Raw genomic sequence first — 21,270 nt, forward strand, 5'->3', positions numbered from 1 at the left:
GATGATACAAACAGATGGAGAGATACACTATGTTCTTGGATTGGAAGAATCAACTTTGTGAAAATGACTATACTACCCAAAGCAATCTACAGATTCAATGTAATCCCTATCAAACTACCAATGACATTTTTCACAGAACTAGAACAAAAAATTTCACAATTTGTACGGAAACACAAAAGACCCCGAATAGCCAAAACAATCTTGCAAAAGAAAAACGGAGCTGGAGGAATCAGGCTCCCTGACTTCAGACTACACTACAAAGCTACAGTAATCAAGACAGTATTGTACTGGCACAAAAACAGAAATATAGATCAATGGAACAGAATAGAAAGCCCAGAGATCAACCCAGGCACATATGGTCACCTTATCTTTGATAAAGGAGGCAAGAGTGTACAGTGGAGAAAAGACAGCCTCTTCAATAAATGGTGCTGGGAAAACTGGACAGCTACATGTAAAAGAATGAAATTAGAACACTTCCTAACACCATATACAAAAATAAACTCAAAATGGATTAAAGACCTAAAAGGATTAATCTCCAAAATATACAAGCAGCTCATGCAGCTTAATATCAAAAAAACAAACAACCCAATTCAAAAATGGGCAGAAGACCTAAATAGATATTTCTCCAAAGAAGATATACAGAATGCCCACAAACACATGAAAACATGCTCAACATCACTAGTCTTTAGAGAAATGTAAACCAAAACTACAATGAGGTATCTCCTCACACCGGTCAGAATGGCCATCATCTAAAAATCTACAAACAGTAAATTCTGGAGAGGGTGTGGAGAAATAGGAACCCTCTTGCACTATGGGTGGGAATGTAAATTGGTGCAGCCACTATGGAGAACAGTATGGAGGTTCCTTAAAAAACTAAAAATAGAACTACCACATGACCCAGCAATCCCAGTATTGGGCGTATACCCTGAGAAAACCATAATTCAAAAAGAGTCATGTACCACAATGTTCAATGTAGCACTATTTACAATAGCCAGGACGTGGAAGCAACCTAAGTGTCCATTGACAGATGAATGGATAAAGAAGATGTGGCACATATATACAATGGAATATTACTCAGCCATAAAAATAAATGAAATTGAGTTATTTGTAGTGAGGTAGATGGACATAGAGTCTGTAATACAGAGTGATGCAAGTCAGAAAGAGAAAAATAGATACCATATGCTAACACATATATATGGAATCTAAAAAAAAAAAATGGTTCTGATGAACCTAGGGGCAGGACAGGAACAAAGTCACAGATGTGGAGAGTGGACCTGGGGACACGGGGAAGGGGAAGGTGGGCTGGGACGAGGTGGGAGAGTAGCACTGACATGTATACACTACCAAATGTAAAATAGACAGCTAGTGGGAAGCGGCTTCATGGCACAGGGAGATCAGCTCAGTGCTTTGCGACCACCTGGAGCAGTGGGATGCGGAGGGTGGGAGGGAGACGCAGGAGGGAGGGGATATGGGGTTATATGTGTGCATGTAGCTGAGTCACTTTGTTGTACAGCAGAAACTAACACAACACTGTAAAGCAATTATACTCCAATAAAGATGTTAAAAAAAAACAAAAACATGTCTCTAATTGCCTATTTGAAATTAGCATCAACCTACTCTACTATTATTTTAACCTCAATATTAAAGGAAAAATAAATGCCTCGTCTCTACCAATGAGGTACGCTTTGCTGAGTTTTCCCAAAGATACCATAAGTGGCAAAATTTACTTTTAACCCTTAAAATCAAATCATTTACTAAATCCCATTAACACTTTATCTGGAGGAGCCCAGCTGTCAGGTAAAGAGCACAGTACCCAGCAGGTAGTAAAAGCTTCATAATTGATTGCTATAACTGACAAGCACACACAGAATAAGAAAGCCCTCAAACAACCTGATTTGTACAACCTATAATCACCAGTCACCTCAGCTTCTTGATGCTGAGAGTTGGATTGTAGATAGTGCCACAAGCAGTTTGCTGGTCCTCAGAAGTCTTCACATCTAGGTCCTCTTCCTGCAACAGTCTCTCAGGATCAGAAGGGAGATCCTTCAAGGATATTATCTCATGAAAAGGAGTGGATGCAAAATGAGCTGCTCTAGCGAAGTCACAAGTGTCTTCTGGGTTAGGACAAATAGTTACATTCCTGAAACCTGTGATAATAGCATCCTCACTCAAGGGCTCAATTCCTGTAAATTCATCCTGAAAAACCACAAAAAATTTAGCTCAAACATTTCAGTGAGCATATGAATGGCCTATCTTTTTTAGTGAAAGAGATACATATTAGATAAGTGATTTTTAACACAGGGTGCAAAAGTATCATATCAGAATCTCTAGAGAAAGACAAATTTAAAAAGCACATCATTACATTTGAGGAAAAAGGTTTTGTATTATGAAAACAGAAAATTATATTTCATCAAAAAATACACTGTGAGGATTCTCCATACGAAGGAAAAATACTAGACAATGTAAACAATTTCACCTAGGAACTAGAGGACTAATGCTATTTTTCTTCTGGCTTTGGCCTAGAATATGTTCCAATAATCTGCTATCCTCCTAGCTTTTAAGTCTTTTTCTTTGACAAATGTTTAATTTCTATTTTATTTCTTAAAGGTAATTCATGATCATGGTAGAAAATATGGGGAAAAAAGTATAAAATAATGGAAAACATTTAAAATATGCCTTTGTCTTTAAAAGTAATACAGGTATATAGTTTTAAAAAGTCAACTAGTTTAAAAGGATATATAGTGAAAAAGTCTCCCTTCCACACTTGATTCCCCCTGACGTCTCCACTCCAGTTACTACTCCCCAGAGGCAACTGCTGTGACCATATGCATCTGATCGGATACATGCACAAGCATATTCTATGCATTTAAAAAAGAAGTTTTAAAACAAGTGAAATTATAGCATCTATGCTAGTCTATCTTATTCCTTCTCATTATATTTTTTAGTATATTTTCTGTGGAATTAAAAATTCTTTAGAAACATGATGGTAACATTGTGGGTTTATCACAAGTTGACCAAATGTTTTAGGTTATTCTCTGTTTTTCACTGTCATAAAAGTATTTTAAATATTCTTATAGATTTAAATCTTTAAGAATATATTAACTTTCTTAGGAATAATTCATAAAAGTAGAACTATCAGGTCAAAAAGGTAATTGAACACTAAGTGTCTTTATACATACCGCCTAACTGCCCTCAGAGGGATTGTACCACTTTATACATTTACCTGAAGTACAAAAAAGTGCCTATTTCATTTAACCCTTATAGATACTAGATATTAATTTTCTAGATCATTACCAATATGATATATACTCTGAATTTCTGACTCAACATTATTTAGTAGAGGTGAGACACATCTAGAAGAAACAATAAGTGAAACTAAAAAATTGTAAGATTAGAGTAAAACAGATGTCTACAGTTTAAGAATACATTTTATGCAAATTCTACTTATGGCCCTATTAGTTTAGACACTTTAAATTTTTTTTTTTTTTAGGGGAAAGAATACTGGTAGGTACCTATTAACAAAATTCAAGTAAAAGGTTTAAGACAAAAAAACTAGATTGAGATTTACCCCTTTAATAATTTAGTCCATCCTTGAACAGCTGAACCTAGAACCACTACCTCCAAATCCAGCCTATCCATCTATTCTCTGGTGGTATTCTCCAGAACACAGTATGTAAAACTTACTCTTCCACATCATTATCTTTTCATAGCAGTCAGTGGATTATCTATATTAGAATTACCTGGGAAACTATTTAAAACAAATAAAAATACATGCTTGGGTTTTATCCCTGGAAATTCCAATTCAGTATAGTTGGAAAGGGGCCTGAGCACCTTTAGTCATAAATGGCTCCCAAGGTTCCTCTGGGTTGCTGGAAATTTTCTGTATCTTGACATGGGTGAAGACCGCATGGATATTCACATATATAAAAATTAATATTTGTGCAGTTTATGAATATAAAATATACCTCAATAAATAAGTAAACAAAAACATGTTTGAGTCATTCTCTAGGATGTGGAGAAAATACTGTTTTAAATCACTGTAGCTACTGATCATGTCTCCCCTTAAAAGTCTTCAGATTAAACATACTCAGTTCCCTTCAATCTCAAGACAAGTTTCCAGATGCTGGTTTAAGACTTCAATGAAATGTCACTGATAAAGTTTATTTACTTTGTCTTGAATGTTTACACAGGGTCTTTTTTAATCCTAAGTATTATCATGTCACTAGTCCACAGTGGTTAAAATAAAACATTACTACAAAAAAAAAAAAAAAAGGTTGGTTCACATAACTCTTTCATTGCCAATGTTTCATAAACATTTTATATAAAAAGAACAAAGATCCTTGGCTTTCAAGGCAGTGATTTTCCCCCACTTTAAAAAATTGATATAATTAACATACCAAAAACTTCACCCTTTAAAAGTGTGCATTTCAGTGGTTTTTAGTATATTCATAGGGCTTTGCAACCATCACCACTATCTAACTCCAGAACATCTTCATCACCTCAGAAAGAAACACCATACCCATTTGTAGTCACTTTCCAACCCACTCTCTCCCTAATCCCCTGGAAATCCCTAATCTGCTTTCTGTCTTTATGGATTTGCCTATTCCGGACATTTCACATAAATGGAATCATACAATATGTGTTCTTTTGTGTGTGGCTTCATTTTAGCAGTGTTTTCAAGTTTCATTCATGTTGTAAGATATATCAGTACTTCATTCCTTCTTATGGCTGAATAATATTTCATTGTAATGGATACACAACATTTTGTTTATCCATGCATCAGTTGATGAACACTGGGTTGTTTCCAGTTTTTGGCTATAATGAACAATGCTGCTATGAACATTCACGTAAAGTTTTTTGTGTGAAGCTATGTTTTAAATTCTTTTGGATATATACCTAGGAGGGAATTGCTGAATCATATGGTAACTCTATGTTCAACATTTTGAAGAACTGCCGAACTGTTTTCCAAAGAGGATGCATCATTTCACATTCTCACCAGCAAAGTATGAGGGTTCTAGTTACTTCCCATCCTCACCAACACTTGTTATTTTGTCTTTTTGATTATAGCCATTCTAGAGCATGTGTGCAATATTTCACTGTGGTTTTGATTTTCATTCTCTGATATCGGATGGTTTTGAGCATCTTTTCATGTGCTTATTTCAAGCCAGTAATTTTCATTTTAACCCTAAACTTTTGTGAGAATTGAATGAAGCTATCCACTAGTCCATTTATATAAACTTAGGGATATTGCTCCTTACACAAACATCTGGAGATACATCCTCATTTGAGGTGATACTTTCTGAAGTTTTGAGAATTGCAAGGGGTCTTCGTTGGGCTAAAACCCGTGGGGGATCTGCAGAAGGACTGGAAAAAGACATATTTCATTTAGCAATTTTTCTCTTAACATAGATAACAGTAACCCCTTATTTCATCCTCATTTATAATAATAGAAAACTTTTAATTGTCAAAACAAAACAAAACCAAAAAACCCCTCAAACCTGATAGTCTTTTTTTCTGAAAGAAGAAATTCATCAAAAATGGAGAAAGATACACTGGAACCTATAGAAAGAGAGACTAAATTTACACTCTTAAGAGTAAATGCCCTACTCTTCAAGACAACTAGGTCAATTAACATTTTTGCTGTTTGAAAGCAGAAAGACAGTTGTGTTTATCTTTTATAATAAATAATTTCAAATATATAAAAGTAGACATCATTTAATAACAATTACCTAAACATGGATGATCTTGTTTCATCTTTATTTCCCACCACTACTCCCCCAAACCTAACCTAATTCTGGATTATTCTGAAGCAAATACAAAACACTGTATCATTGCATATGTAAATATTTTAGTACATATTTCTAAAAGAGATAGCCTCTTTTTAAAAAGCGTAATCTCAAAACATGATCATACCTATAGAATTAACAATTTCTGTATTCAAATATCCAGTCAGAGGTTTCACATTTTACCAAAACTTATTAGAAAGTTTGAATTAGGAATGCAAAGTAGATTCATACACTGTGACTAGTTGAAATGCCTCTTAAATTGCTTTTATTTTATAGGGTTTTTGTTTTTGCTATTTTTTATTTTAGAAACTGGGTTGTTTGCTCCATAATGCTGGATTTTTTGCCAATTATATTCTGTTTCACATGTTCTTCTATGCTTTGCATTTCCTATAAATTAATGGTTAGAATTAGAGGTTTAATCAGATTCTAAAATTTTTTTAACTACTTATAGATGGATATTCATGTTTCTACCACTTTTAACATGTTTCTGAAAAGACAACAAATTTGAATATAAAATAGCTTTAGTTTTAAGCTTTCCCCCCTCATTCTTCCAAAAAACCACTTTCCACTCTTGGCTGCTGGGTACTACTGATATGCTTAGCTAGAGTACACTAACTAAAGTGGAAGATTATTTTGTAGTTAGTATAAATTTAAATTACATTTAAACCAAATATTTTAAAGCAATGAGTTATTTTATGAAAATATTCTTTCAAATGTCTAACCTATCTTGAATCATATGCTTATAACTGAATTCCATGATTCAAAGATAACAGTACCTTAGTCCCTCTCTCTGCTTTCTTTCAAATCCTTTTACCACAATCAAGAAAAGTATTTACACTTATTACATAATGCATTTGTATCAGTAAGTTTTTCATGAGATTGTCAAATAAAACTCACTTTTAGAATGAGGCTGTTCTTGCCAAATGTTTTCTGCAAGTGAAGTTTCCCTGTGAAGAAATTTGTTTTAAAACATGTGCTTAGTACCCACAGAAAGAATTATTTAATTCTTAAAAGTCCAAGAGGTCTTTTTATTAAATATAATCTTCTTCACTCTAAGATAAAGAAAATATTCTAGTACCATTAAACAAAATTCTTTAAGACAGAACCTTCAGTCATTAAAATTGTCATAGAATTATATTTGATAACAGATGTTAAGTTACATTAAGTTACATTAACAGTATAAGCAGATTACAAAATGGTAAGCTTTCATTTTTATAAAACAAAACCAAAACAACAAATAAGAAGAAATATACCAATGTTAATACTAGTCATCTCTTGGTAGTAGAAATGGGTGGTATTATCATTTAAAAAATTATTTGATTGTTTTTTTATAAGAAACATGTATTTTTTTAATGGAAAAAAGCCAGCACCCAGACCTCCCTCATCAGCATCAAAGCTTATGTTGTGACAAAGACTTGCAAAAATCATGTCTCAATACTATAAAAGTTAAGGAGACTTCAAGTCACTAGAGAGTCAAAGGTCGGTTCTAGATGCCCTCCTATAAGCACCATCCCTCCCACCAATGCGGTCCTACCTGGCACAAGAGTTTACTGGGCAAACAGAATTGCATAGAGCCATTCCTGGTATTCCTTGAGACTCTGAAACAATTCGCAGTTCAGCTGTCTCCTTTGTAGACATCTTCTCTTCTTGCTATTTGCATTAAATAAACAAAATCAATGTGTCCCTCCTATACAGAAAATGCTACCTATTCTCAAGTTTTAGTGCCAAAATTAACTTTACTATACTCTTCCCCTAGACATCTATTAACCACATAAAATGTCTGTACCACAAAAGTTCTTCCCAATAATTTATGTTCCCAGTATAAACTGGTACTGTTGTACTCAGCTGAGTAGTGGCAAGGAAATACACACTAAATTTCTTTAGCTAATCTCATTTTAATGGAACATAACTAGAATAAAAATCTAAAGTCAGAAGTAACAGAATAGTGATTTACAGTATAACTAAGAAGCCAATAGTCAATAAATTGCATCACTTATATGCCGCAAATTCCATTTGAAGTCACCTGTTAAATTACTTTCCTGCTCAACTTTACTGATACTAATAGCGAAGAAACTATCAGAAACTGAGTGGGTCTGACAGGACTTTTTACTTTCTATATTTTTATATTGTTTAAATTTGTTTCAATAAGCATTAGTTGTATGTATTGAAAAAGAGAATGACCTGATCACTTGCTCTTTCTTGCTGAGTAGTTTGGATTTCTTTTAGCTTCTTCTCCATCTCTTCAATCTGCTTCTGCATTTCTGCTCTCTTCTCTGCACTGGTCAGTAGCTCAGCTAGAAACAGTGAAGTTGGCTGAGGCATTACTCCTCATAGCAATTTATCCTGTCAAAAACTGTCTTTGGGGCTCATGCCCTCAACATATGTTAATATTACAGATGAGAATGATACAAATGGAGCAAAGCCCTCAACTTGAGGTCTAGGTCTCTATTATTTATTCAGTCAATAAAAAATAGAATATCTATTATGTGCCAAGCACAACTTTAAGAATTTAGGTTTTAGTGGTACATAATACAAAGTCCTTGGTCATGTGATGCTAACATTCAACTTGGAAAGGACAAACACAGAAATTAACAAGAAAAATCAGTTTTAAAAATAAAACTAAATAGGTGATGTGAGAATGTGTCACTGGGTAGGGGGATGGAGGTCAAGGGCTACTTAAGACCAGAGATCAGGGAAGATCATCTAAGAAAGTTACATTAGAAAGCTGTAACCTGGATGATAAGGGGCCAGTCATATAAAGATCTGGGGAAAGATTTTAGGCCAAAGGACTAGCTGGCACAAAGGTCCTAATGCAGGAACAAGATTATTGTGTTCAAGGATCCAAAAGAAGGCCAACATGGTTGTAGCACAGATAGACGGAGCAAAGTAAAAGATGAGGTTGGAGAGGTAGGCAACAGCCAAATCACATAGGGGTAAAGACTCTGTACTGCATTCTAAGACAATGAAAAAACACTGGGGAATTGTAAATAAAGGAGTGACTTTTTTAAAAAGATAATTTGCTGTGAATAAAATGGACTGTGTTAAGGCCAGAATGAGGGCAGAAAGTCTATGCAGTAGTCCAGCTAAGACTGTGGTTTCGATTGAGGTAATAATGGGAATGGTGATAAATGAAATTTTTCGGTGGTAAAGTTGATAGGCTTATTCATTAGATGTGGGGGAATGGTAAAGAAAGAGGGATCAGAGATGACTTCTGGACTTTTTTTGGCTTGAACCAAGTGCATGCATGGGGATGCCTTTTACTGAGATAGGGAAGCCTGTGGTACATTTGCATATTGGGGTGTGGTTTGTGACAGAAATCACTAGCTTTGTTTTTCTTTAAAATATTTATTTATTTGGCTGCACCAGGTCTTAGCTGCAGCATGCAGGATCTTCCTTGCGGCATGCGGGATCCTTTAGTTGAGGCATGTAGGATATTTAGTTGCGGCATGCAAACTCTAAGTTGCAGCACATGGGATCTAGTTCCCTGACCAGAGCTCAAACCAGGGCCCCCTGCATTGGGAGTGCAGAGTGTTAGTCACTGGACCACCAGGGAAGTCCCAGTAACTATTTTTGGTTAGGTTGAGTTTAAAATGTCTATTAGGATAGCCAATAGATGCAGGCAACTAAATGTGAGTCTGCGGTTCAGGTGAAATGTCAGGGATGGGGATATGAATTTGAGAGCCCATGGCTTGCAAACAGTATTTAATCTATTACCTAAAGATAGCTGTTAAAAGAAAAGATAATTGGGATACTTCAGAACTTTCCCCTGGGCCTCAGGAAGAGGTCCTGAATGAGAAGAACAGCAGTAAAGGAAACTGAATGGGAATACACATCAAGGAAGAAGCCAAGAGAAGCATTTCATAAAGTAGTATTTCATCAACTGTGCCAAATGAAGCCAAGAGGTCAATAAAGATCAGGACTGAAAAAGAGCCATAAGATTTGGCAAAAAGGAGGTTTCTGGTCATCGTGATCACTGGAATAGAAGGGATGCTTGAGGAAATAACAGGCAGCAAAAGAAGATTACAATTCCCCCCAATATTTGCTGTGAAAGAGAGTATAAAAATGGGGTTAAAAAAATGGGGTAGTAGCTAGAGAAGAATATGAGGATAATGGAGATTTTTTTTTTTTTTAAAGAATGGAGACATTAGAGTATATACGTATAAATTAGTGAGAATGGTTTAGTAAAAAGGGAAAATGCTGGAAGGGGAAGAAAAAAGGGCCAATCCTTTGATAGGAACAGAGAAACATTAATTTTTAAAAAAATTATTTATTTATTTATTGGCCATGTTGGGTCTTCATTGCTGCCCACGGGCTTTCTCTAGTTGTGAGTGGGGCTACTCTTCGTTGCGGTGCACAGACTTCTCATTGTGGTGGCTTCTCTTGTTGAGAAGCATGGGTTCTAGGTGCACAGGCTCAGTAGTTGTGGCACACAGGCTCAGCTGCTCCGTGGCATGTGGGATCTTCCCAGACTGGGGCTCGAACCTGTGTCCCCTGCATCGGCAGGCGGATTCTCAACCACTGCACCACCAGGGAAGCCCCAGAAACATTAATTTTAACAGAAAGAATGAGTGTATAGGTACAGATTGCAGATATGGCAGATTTGGTGGAAGAAAATGGAGTTACCATTACATTCCTTCTATTTTCTCAATGAAATTAGAAACGAGATTATAGGTGAGGAGGGACAGGGATGCAGATTTGAAAATATGAACGAAAATTAAATTAGTTGTTTAGCAGAAAGAAGAAATTCACCTACCAGGAAAGTAGAATGATTGTTAGGCACTGGTAAATGCTCGTTTGAGATTTGTGGTCAAGAATTTAAAATGACTGGACAGCTACATGTAAAAGAATGAAATTAGAACACCCCCTAACACTATACACAAAAATAAACTCAAAATGGATTAAAGACCTAAATGTAAGACTGGACCATATAAAACTCTTAGAGGAAAACATAGGAAGAACACTCTTTGATATAAATCACAGCAAGATCCTTTTTGACCCCCCTCCTAGAGAAATGGAAATAAAAACAAAAATAAACAAATGGGACCTAAGGAAACTTAAAAGCTTTTGCACAGGATAGAGCTGCTATGGAGAACAGTATGGAGGTTCCTTAAAAAACTAAAAATAGAACTACCATATGACCCAGCAATCCCACTACTGGGCATATACCCAGAAAAAAACATAATTCAAAAAGACACATGCACCCCAATGTTCATTGAAGCACTATTTACAATAGCCAGGTCATGGAACCAACCTAAATGTCCATCAACAGATGAATGGATGAAGAAGATGTGGTACAGGCTTCCCTGGTGGCACAGTGGTTAAGAATCTGCCTGTCAATGCAGGGGACACAGGTTCAAGCCCTGGTCCGGGAAGATCGCACATGCCGTGGAGCAGCTAAGCCCGTGCGCCGCAGCTACTGAGCCTGTGCTCTAGAGCCTACAAGCCACAACTACTGAGCCTGCATGTCACAACTACCGAAGCCCGTGTGCCTAGAGCCTGTGCTCCGCAACAAGAGAAGCCACCGCAATAAGAAGCGTACGCACCACAACGAAGGGTAGCCCCTGCTCGCCGCAACTAGAGAAAGCCCGCACACAGCAACGAAGACCCAATGCAGCCAAAGATAAATAAATTTATATATTAAAAAAAAAGATGTGGTACATATATACAATGGAATATTACTCAGCCATAAAAAGGAATGAAATTGGGTCATTTGTAGAGATGTGGATGGAACTAGAGACTGTCATACAGAGTGAAGTAAGTCAGAAAGAGAAAAGCAAATATCGTATATTAACGCATATATGTGGAATCTGGGAAAATGGTACAGATGAACTGATTTGCAAGGCAGAAATAGAGACACAGATGCAGAGAACATATGGCTACCAAGGGTGGAAAGTGTGGGGTGGGATGAACTGGGAGATTGAGATTGACATATATACACTAATATGTATAAAATAGATAACTAATGAGAACCTGCTGTATAGCACAGGGAACTCCACTTCGCTGTACAGGAGAAACCAATACAACATTGTAAAACAACTATACCCCAATTTAAAAAAAAAAAAGAATTTAAAATGAGACCAATACACACAGTTGCATTTTTCTCCAGCTACATTTAAACTATCAATAACTTGGATGCAGGTACAAGAGTGTGAGCAGAGCGCTGGATTTAACCAGGGTTGAGGTTCTGCCAGGTGAATACAATATAGTGGATGATGTAGGGAGTAGAAAGTAAGATATGAGCCAGGTGCTTAGTCAGTTAATGAGTGACAGGGAGTGACTAAAAAATCTGAGGTGAGAACACTAAGGAGGCTCAAGAGGTAGAAAAAAAAAAAATTGGAAGACATGAATCCGAAAGAAGTTGTTGTTGTTGTTTTTTTTTTCCCGCAAGAAGCTTTTTGAAGGAGGAGGGGGAAAATGGTTTGGAAGTAGCAATGGGAAGAAAGGATAACAGCCTCGTCTTTAGGCCCAACCTGTGGCTTCCTCATTTCTCATATCCCTACCTGAGAGTGAAAGTCTGCAACAATCTTTGAAGCTAGTTTTCAATATAAGAAGAAACCTCTTTCTTATAGGCATAAGGATTTATATGAGTACAAACTAGATTCAGAGACAAGGTTAGGAAACGAGTATTAAAATATCCTCAAAGGTCAATACTTATTTTTAACTACTCAAATCCCAACTAACCCTAGCTCAGGTCCTTCTTTGGCTAGTTGAGAATAAAATGTACTATTTTACTTTTATATACTTGGTATAGCTAGAGCTTTCCCTTTAGGAAACAGTAGTTTTAATCTAAGTACCTAGTTCCTCTCCCAGCTCATATTTGGCTACTCTGCTAGCCTACTTCTTTGTTGTGGTTGTTCCCACTTTTAAAAGCTTTACACAACCAGCTCCTTGCATTTTAACCATTCCCTGTCTCCTACCTAGACACGTAGATTCCATTTTCCAATGTATTATTTGAGCCCAGAGCACTTCTGTCAACCTTGGAAGGCACCAGTTGATGTAACAAATAGGGCAATTCCAAATGTACAGTCTGCCTTACAGACGTTTGCTTCTAACTTGTCACCTGGAACTCTGAAATATTTTTTTCTCAAACAAATTATAAGTGATGGTTGTTTCCCAGCTAGCCTTATGAATGCCACATCTCCTTAAGTGAGCTGAGCTGCAATAGTAGGTGACTCTGGATGCCTGTGTTTAAAAAAAAAAAAAATTTCTTCTTCCTTGGTATAGATCCTAGTCAAAAGGTCTAAATGAATGACATTTATTTTTGGACTCTCCCCTACCTCCTTTTCTGTACTCTCGCGCATCTTCTAATGCCTTAAGCTCCAAATGCTATACTTCCCTACTTTCAGCCTATTCTGCACACCTCTTTCCCCCAAGTACTTCTAGCCTTCAGAATCAGAACCACTTCCCACTTCCCCCAAATTCCCAGTTTTTCAATTTATAGTGAAGTTTCCCTTAACTTAGAAAGAACATAATGTCTTTAATAAACAGTACACATAACTATCATCTAAATGAGTATGTTAACCTAAATAAGCCCTGGGAGAAATTTCAGCCGAAGTATCAAAAGTAAAGTGAAATATTTAGGAAATGTTAGGAAAAGCACTTTTCTGTCTGCTGATTGCAGGGAAATTATGAATTGGTCATGCAGTTCCTTTACTTTTGAACACAAACTTAGTTGCTTAATATTTTTCCTCAGGGGTTTCATGGAAAGCAACAATGGAAATTCAGCCTAAATGGAGAAACATAGAAACCACAGAAGCATCACATAAAGGTACACACAATGGGGTAATTTTCCTCAGACTTAACATATCAACTCAATCTTCCTACAACTAAGTTATTTTTACAAACTTGAACTAGATCAATACACATACCTTCTCTTCGCTCTTTTAATTTCTTGCGGAAAACCTCAGCCCGGATCTCTTCAAAGGAGAACTCCCCCACTCCTGCATAAATCTTCTCCTTACAATACATCATTTTCTCTTTCTTCTCCTCAGACTCTTGCTGAAGGCTTTGAACTCTTTGCAGGAGATCTCCTTCTTCCTTTCCAGGCTTTCTTGTGCTTAGAATGTGGTTTATACTGGGTTCAATTTTACATGGTGTCCTAAAAGAAGCAAGATAATTATTATTCACCATACAGATCAAATGAGTTATTTCTTACGTTTTGACAGAACACAGGGACAATGTCAGTAGTGAGGCTATATGTGATCAATTCCAAAAAAACAAAAACAAAGAAGACTGAGAAAACAGGCTAAAAATAATTTACATGGTCCATCAACAATTATGTTCTGAGTACTACTATGATGAAGAAGGAAATTAGGTGTAAGTTAGGGTCATCATATAGCTCTTATTACTTATAGGTAAAACTAAATCTGAATACCATATCTTTTTTTTTAAAGGAGGTAACATTTTTATTTTTATTAAAAAAATTGTTTTTATTGAAGTATAGTTGATTTGTGTGTTAGTTTCAGATGTACAGCAAAGTGATTCAGTTATACATATATATATATTTATATATATATTCTTTTTCAGATTCTTTTCCCTTATAGGTTATTACAAAATATTGAGTATAGTTCCCTGTGCTATACAGTAGGTCCTTCTTGGTTATCTATGTTATATATAGTAGTGTGTATATGTGAATCCCAACCTCCTAACTTATCTCTCCCCCCATCTTTCCCCTTTGGTAAACATAAGTTTGTTTTCTATATCTGTGGAAATATCTAAATCAAAGCCAGTGTATGAAATGAAGTAAACTTATGCAATACAGTCCATTTTCCATTGTTTAGCACCCCAAAGAATTAGAGTTAGGAATATAGCATTTAGGGATCTGATGATGTGAAATTCAATGTTCTCAGCTGAGAGGGAAGAATGAGAGTGGTAATATAGGTTTGAAAAGAATGAAGCATAAAGTACCTAAATCAGGATAGGGCAGATGTTCTCAATCCGGACAATGGATCAGAATCACTTATATATCTTTTATTTTCTTATGTACCTTTTTACAACTAAAGATACCTGGTCTTCACCTCAGATACACTGGATCAGAACCTTTAATGGCCCAAGCATCTACATGCTTAAAAGCATTCCTCAACTTGCTCAACTGATAAAAGACTCTATGAAAATCCCACACAAACATCATACCTAGCATATACGAAGGGTTATAGCTTAGTTATGAGGAAACTCTTGCAATGGGGCGCAAAATACGACCTAATATTATAACTCCACAATGTTACATATTACACTGAATCTCAGACTGCCTGATGATTTAATTATCATCTATCATATTTTTTCTTATAAACAGAAATGCCAAGGGTTAGGAAGAAAAAGACATCCAGAAAGAAAAAGCAGGTTATGAGGAAAAACTGCCATAATTTCTCATTACTGTCAATAACAAAGGTAGAACACCTCATTTAAATCACAGTGACTGTCTTTGACTACAGCAATGTAAATATAATAAACCTATTGAGTTTATTCCTTAATAATACTAACAAATAGTCTTTTAGCCCTAACATACTCAAAAAAATATAGATGTAAAGGAAATACAACTTTGGTTTACCTTCATCCCCACAAAGAAGAAAATGCCTTTGGAAACTAGGATAGGTGCCCCTGCCCACTCTTCATAATTCCCACCTCAAAATACCTGGAAACCAAACTCACATAACTGGCTGTTGTGCAGTCTCTTCCACATATGGAGTAAAACTGGGAAGCATAGAGGGTACAGCTGTCATGGAAGCTGTATTGCCACGAGGCTGGCGATGAAGAAGAAAACTAAAATTACCATGGTTTTACATTCTGACACAACATATGCAGACCATGCCTAATTATTCAAGAGGAATTAAAAGAGATGCTAAAAATACTCCTCTACTCTAACTCTGAAGTCTTTGTTATGTCAGCAAATAAACTGGATCTAAGAGTCCTTACCCTGTATTCCAAAGGCCTGCCTGAGTTCCATGGGCCAGCTTGCAGCTCATTCTCTTTGGCCCTGGACACAGGAGGTGCTATCCATGGCTGCCCTGTAGGCCTAGATGACTCTGCTCTGGAAGGTTCATCAGCATTTTCATCAAAAACAGTAATTCTAGAATTACTTTGCATCTGTTGAGGAACTGGATTTTGGAGTCCTCTGTTCTGCCTTGGAGCTAAGAGAAAAATATTAAAACTTCATGTAAAATCTTTAATTATCAATTTAGATGCCCAAGAAGGAATACCTAATTCTTTCCCAAATCAAGGAGATTACTTCTACTACCATAGAATCAGAGATTTTTTAAAAATAATAATTTTAAAAACCTTAATGGATCAAATTAGTAATTTTGAAGTCCATTCTGTATGTTACTTATACCCTACCTCTTTTTCCTCACCTGTAATCTTTTATGCATAGATATCCAAAAAACAAATTCTACATCTTCCTTCAGTCATCATTCTAACATTGCCTAATTTTACCAGACTAACCTAATCTTAATCTTCATTTTTCAGTTTAAAACTTTCTCTCAATGGAAATCAGCTGAAATGTACTGAATCTAGAAAAAACAAATTAGCCCACTTATTAGTGGTATTCTCTTTAGTGGGGCTGCTTATTAGAATCAAGCTTCATCATGATCTGGATGAAATATTCTTTAAGACTATATTCCTTATACCCTAATTCTCAGATTTCCAAGGAACATTCTGAGTATTAATTATTTATTTTTGGCAGCGTTGGGTCTTTGCTGCTGCGCACGGACTTCTCATTGCAGTGGCTTCTCTTGTTGGGGAGCATGGGCTCTAGGGCACACGGGCTTCAATGGTTGTGGTGCACAGGCTCTAGAGTGCGGGCTCAGTAGTTGTGGCACACGGGCTTAGCTGCTCTGCGGCATGTGGGATCTTCCCAGACCAGGGCTCAAACCCATGTCCCCTGCATTGGCAGGCAGATTCTTAACCACTGTGCCACCAGGGAAGTCCCCATTCTGAGTATTAAAAGTTGATATCAGGAAAGGGATAAGAGGTCTTTTAAAAATCTGGTCTACATGTCTAACTGCTATAAATTTGGTTAATAATTATTTATCTTTGTACCTTCCACTCAATTTTGCTGCAAACCTAAATTTCCCTAAAAAATAGTGAATTTTTAAAAAAGCTATTACTGATCATCTTTAGGTATACAAAGAGAGCCCAATTTCTGACCCCTCAAAAGCTGAAGACCAAGTTAAAACATTCTCTGAGGATTTGGTACATGTAAGCTTTACTTTGATAATACTTGCTGTATTATTTCATATATTCTTTCAACTAACAACTAAAACTGAGAAACTCTAGATGCTCCCTGTATATTAGGTTAGGTTTTTTTTTCCTCTCTCTTTTTTTTGCATTATAAGGGCCTCAGAATGGGTTTTTCTTAATTAAGAGACAAAATGCTGACATGTTTTAGTGTTACTGCACACTGTGATCTCAGTTCTCCTTAGACTTTTCTTTTTTGCTACCTAGTACTCAGAACAGACGGACAATGTCCACAAATATATTTATACATGTTCTCCTTATATAATTTGCCTACCACCTGAGACTAAGGGCTTCCCATAATAACACTTAACAAACTTACCCTTGAGAGCACCTCCTACACGGCTGATTGGAGCTCTTGCTGTCTTTTTCCCTTTGCTTTTTAGTTCAGCCAATGTGCTTCGTTGTGGTACAGAAGATCCAAAAACTTCCTCCTCCTCTTCTTTCTCAAGTGCCAACAGAGTTTGCCGAGACACTCGAGCTTGGAATTGTCTAAAGTAAGAGAATGGACAATTAACATTTGGTGAGATGAACACTACTCAGCAGATTCAAATTTCTTAATTTGTTAAACAAGGGCGAAAAGTGGGATAGGGGAAGAAATATATACAAATAGCCAAAAGAAAGTGTTTACTCTCTCAGGAATAAAGAAAGCCACCTTGAAATCAGAAAAGGTTTTAGCTAGAATGATTTAGCTCCCCCTCTGTATGTCCAAATTTGACCAAATAAAAATACTCTGAAGAGCACCAGTAGGTTGATTTCAGGATCAGATCAGGATGTCTAAGATTAAGATCATAGAATTTATTAAGATCAGTTTCCCATCAACTTTTTAAACTCACAAAATAGTTGAAAGAGTAAATGAGCACCCATATACCCCTTACCTAGATTCACTAATTGTTAACATCTTGCCACGTCTATTTTTATTGCTGCACGTCTTTCTCTCTCTGCATAGAATCCCCACCCTACCCGCTACCCCACCATTTTTCCTGAATCAGATGAAATGAAGTTGCATCCAACAGGACATTTTACTTTAGCAAAGCTGGCAGAAGTTTGAAGACTAAACTTCCTGTGCTGCTGCCCAAGTTTCAAGCATTATCAAAAGGGTAAAAAAACTGAATAAACTGCAAATGCTGGCCAAGATGGAACAAGCTCATGATAGCTTCTTTCTCTCTCACCGATTAGAATTAAAAACTCTAGACAAAATACAAAAAAGTAACTGAGGTCTCTGAAATGTAAACAAAAGCAAGTGGACTGTGGAGAGGAGTCAAACTTGAAGAAACAACCCACACAGGGCTGCTTCCTGTTTTTTTTTTCCCCCTTCATCTCTTTTCCTCACTTTGAATTGTTACACTGGTGGTGTGGGAAGCTAAAACTCCTAGAGAAACCTCATCTTTCTGGCCAGAGGACTGGGAAAACGGGACTCTGAGGGCCAATGAGTATGGGAGAAACACTAGAGAGGATGAGCTGAAGAAAGGGATCTCCTAATTCTATACATGAATTGGCACAAGCTCTGGACTCACCCCTGAGCTATGCATACACAGGGCAGACCCAAAGCAGCAGAGAAAAGGCTTTGAGAATTGAACTATAGTATAAACCACTGCCCAAGTCCTAGACTAACCCCAGAGCAACAGACACATGGGATAGACCCAAAGGTCTTTGAAAATTGAACTGACACTGGAACCACTACCCACATAAGATGAAAAAGAAATTATGATATCTAAAGGTTAGTTACCTAATAAGACAAAAACATCAACATTCTCCAGAGAACATCAACCAACAGGACCTAGAGTCGAATAATTCAGGATAAATGTCCAGGATATAATCCAAAATTACCTCACACACGAAGAACTGGGAAAATGTGACCGATTCTCAAAGGAAAAAAATCAACAAACATCAAATGACCCAGGTGTTAGAGTTTTCAGACAGAGATTTTAAAGCAGCTATTATAATGATGCTCCATAAGATAAAGGTAAAAACATTTGAAATGAATGGAAAGATAGTTCTCAGCAGACACACAGAAAGTATAAAAAAGAATGAAATGGAAATTTTAGACCTGAAAAACACAGCATCTGAAATAAAAAATTTACTGGATATACTCATTATCAGAATGGAGAAGACTGAGAAAAGAGTAAATGAACCTGAAGACAAATCAGTAAAAATTGGCCACCCTAAAGAAAAGAAAGAATAAAGGTTAAAAATGTTTTTTAAATGAACAGAGCTTCAGGGACCTGTGGGACAATATCAGAAAGTCTAACATATGTGTAACTGAAGTCCCAGAAGAAAAGGTATAGACACGTATTTTTAAAATAATGGCTGAAAACTTTTCAAATTTTGTGAAAGGCATGCATTTACAAATTCAAAAAGTGCAGTAATCCCCAAATGGATTAAACATAAAGGTAATCACACCTAGACACATCATGATCAAACTGCTGAAAACCAATGTTAAAGAAAAAAATCTTAAACATACCCAGAGAAAATCAACACATTACAAAAAATGGGGAAGAACCATTCAAATGACTACAGATTTCCCATCAGAAATCATGGAGTCCAGAAGACAGAAGCATGTTAAAAGAACTGCTACCCAGAATTCTACATCCAGTGAAAATATCCTTCAGGAATGAAGATGAATAAAGACATTCTCAGATGAAAACAAAACTAAGGTAATTTTTTGGCAAAAGACTCACTCTAAACGAATGGCTAAAAAAAACCCTCACTGGGCTGAAAGGAAATGATACCAGAGGAGAACTTGGAACTTCAGGAATAAAGAAAGAACAAAAATGATAAATATAAAAGATTATTTTTCTCCTAAGTTCTTTAAAATATGTATGGCTGATGAAAGCAAAAATTATAACATTGTCTGATGGGGTTTTCTTCTTTTTTAAAAAAATTTATTTATTTATTTTTGGCGGTGTTGGGTCTTTGTTGCTGCGCATGGGCTTTCTCTACTTGCAGCGAGCGGAGACTGCTCTTCTTTGCGGTGCGCAGGCTTCTCATCACGGTGGCTTCTCTTGCTGTGGAGCACAGGCTCTAGGTGCGTGGGCTTCAGTAGCTGTGGCACGTGGGCTCAGTAGTTGTGGCTCGTGGGCTTTAGAGCGCAGGCTCAGCAGCTATGGCTCACGGGCTTAGTTGCTCCGGGGCATGTGGGATCTTCCCAGACCAGGGATCGAACCCGTGTCCCCTGCATTGGCAGGCAGATTCTTAACCACTGCGCCACCAGGGAAGTCCCTGATGGGGTTTTCAATGTATGTAAATATAATACATACAACCAGTATATCAAAAAAGTAGGGAAGGGCTTCCCTACATGCAACGTCCAGAAGAGGTAAATGCAGAGAGAGAAAGCAGATTAGTGGTTGCCTGGAACTGGGGTGAGTGGGAATGGGGAGTGACTACTAATAAGTATGGAATTCATTTTGGGGTGTTAAAAATGTTGTAAAATTAGATTGTGGCAATGGCTGCACAACTCTAAAACTGTTAAAAAAAAAGGAAAGAAAGGAAAAAGATATACCGTGCAAACTAAAAAAAGCTGGACTGGCTATATCAATATCAGATTAAGCTGACTTCAGAACGAGTATGATCAGGGATAAAGATGGACATTATAATAATGATAAAGGGATCAATTCTAAATGTGTATACACCTAACAACAGAACTTCAAAATATATGTAGCAAGACTGATATGAGCTCAAAGCAGAAACATAAATTCACAATAAAAGAGGGAATTCCCTGGTAGCCCAGTGGTTAGGATTCTGTGCTCTCATTGGCGAGGGCCCAGGTTCAATCCCTGGTTGGGGAACTAAGATCTCACAAGCCACGCGGCAAGAAAAACAAACAAACAACCAAACAAACAAAACACAATAAAAGAAACTTCGAAATTCCTCTCTCAGTAATTGATAGAACAAGTAGACAGAAAGTCAGCAAGGATACAGAAGACCAGAACAGATTACCAATCAACTTGACCTAAATGACATTTACAGAACATTTTACTCCAAAACAGCAGAAAAGACATATTTTTCAGGTATACACAAAACATTCACCATGATAGACCATATTCTGGGCCATAAAATGAACCTTAATAAATTCAAAATAACTGAAATCATACAAATTATGTTCTCTGATCATAATGGAATTAAACTAGAAATCAGTAACAGGGAGACATCTGAAAAATCTCCAAACACGTCCTAATTAAACAATACACTTCTATATAACCCATGGATCAAAAGGAAGACATAAAGAAAATTAAAAAATATTTTGAACTGAATG

General features: G+C 36.6%; 1 protein-coding gene across 1 annotated transcript in view; it reads right to left on the reverse strand.

Annotated features, from left to right (window-relative positions):
- BUB1B (BUB1 mitotic checkpoint serine/threonine kinase B) overlaps positions 1-21,270 on the reverse strand; it is a 51,598-nt gene that overhangs the window by 23,800 nt on the left and 6,528 nt on the right. Inside the window, exons 4-13 of the mRNA XM_028495568.2 lie at positions 17,338-17,507; positions 15,699-15,913; positions 15,435-15,526; positions 13,655-13,884; positions 7,968-8,080; positions 7,321-7,436; positions 6,684-6,733; positions 5,499-5,559; positions 5,259-5,364; positions 1,922-2,196 (exon numbers count right to left, since the gene is read on the reverse strand). Of these exons, the coding sequence (XP_028351369.1) occupies positions 1,922-2,196; positions 5,259-5,364; positions 5,499-5,559; positions 6,684-6,733; positions 7,321-7,436; positions 7,968-8,080; positions 13,655-13,884; positions 15,435-15,526; positions 15,699-15,913; positions 17,338-17,507 (1,428 nt within the window). The remainder of the gene's footprint in view (positions 1-1,921; positions 2,197-5,258; positions 5,365-5,498; positions 5,560-6,683; positions 6,734-7,320; positions 7,437-7,967; positions 8,081-13,654; positions 13,885-15,434; positions 15,527-15,698; positions 15,914-17,337; positions 17,508-21,270) is intronic.

Source organism: Physeter macrocephalus, chromosome 11 (genome assembly GCF_002837175.3).
Source record: "Physeter macrocephalus isolate SW-GA chromosome 11, ASM283717v5, whole genome shotgun sequence".
NCBI classification, from domain to species: domain Eukaryota; kingdom Metazoa; phylum Chordata; class Mammalia; order Artiodactyla; family Physeteridae; genus Physeter; species Physeter macrocephalus.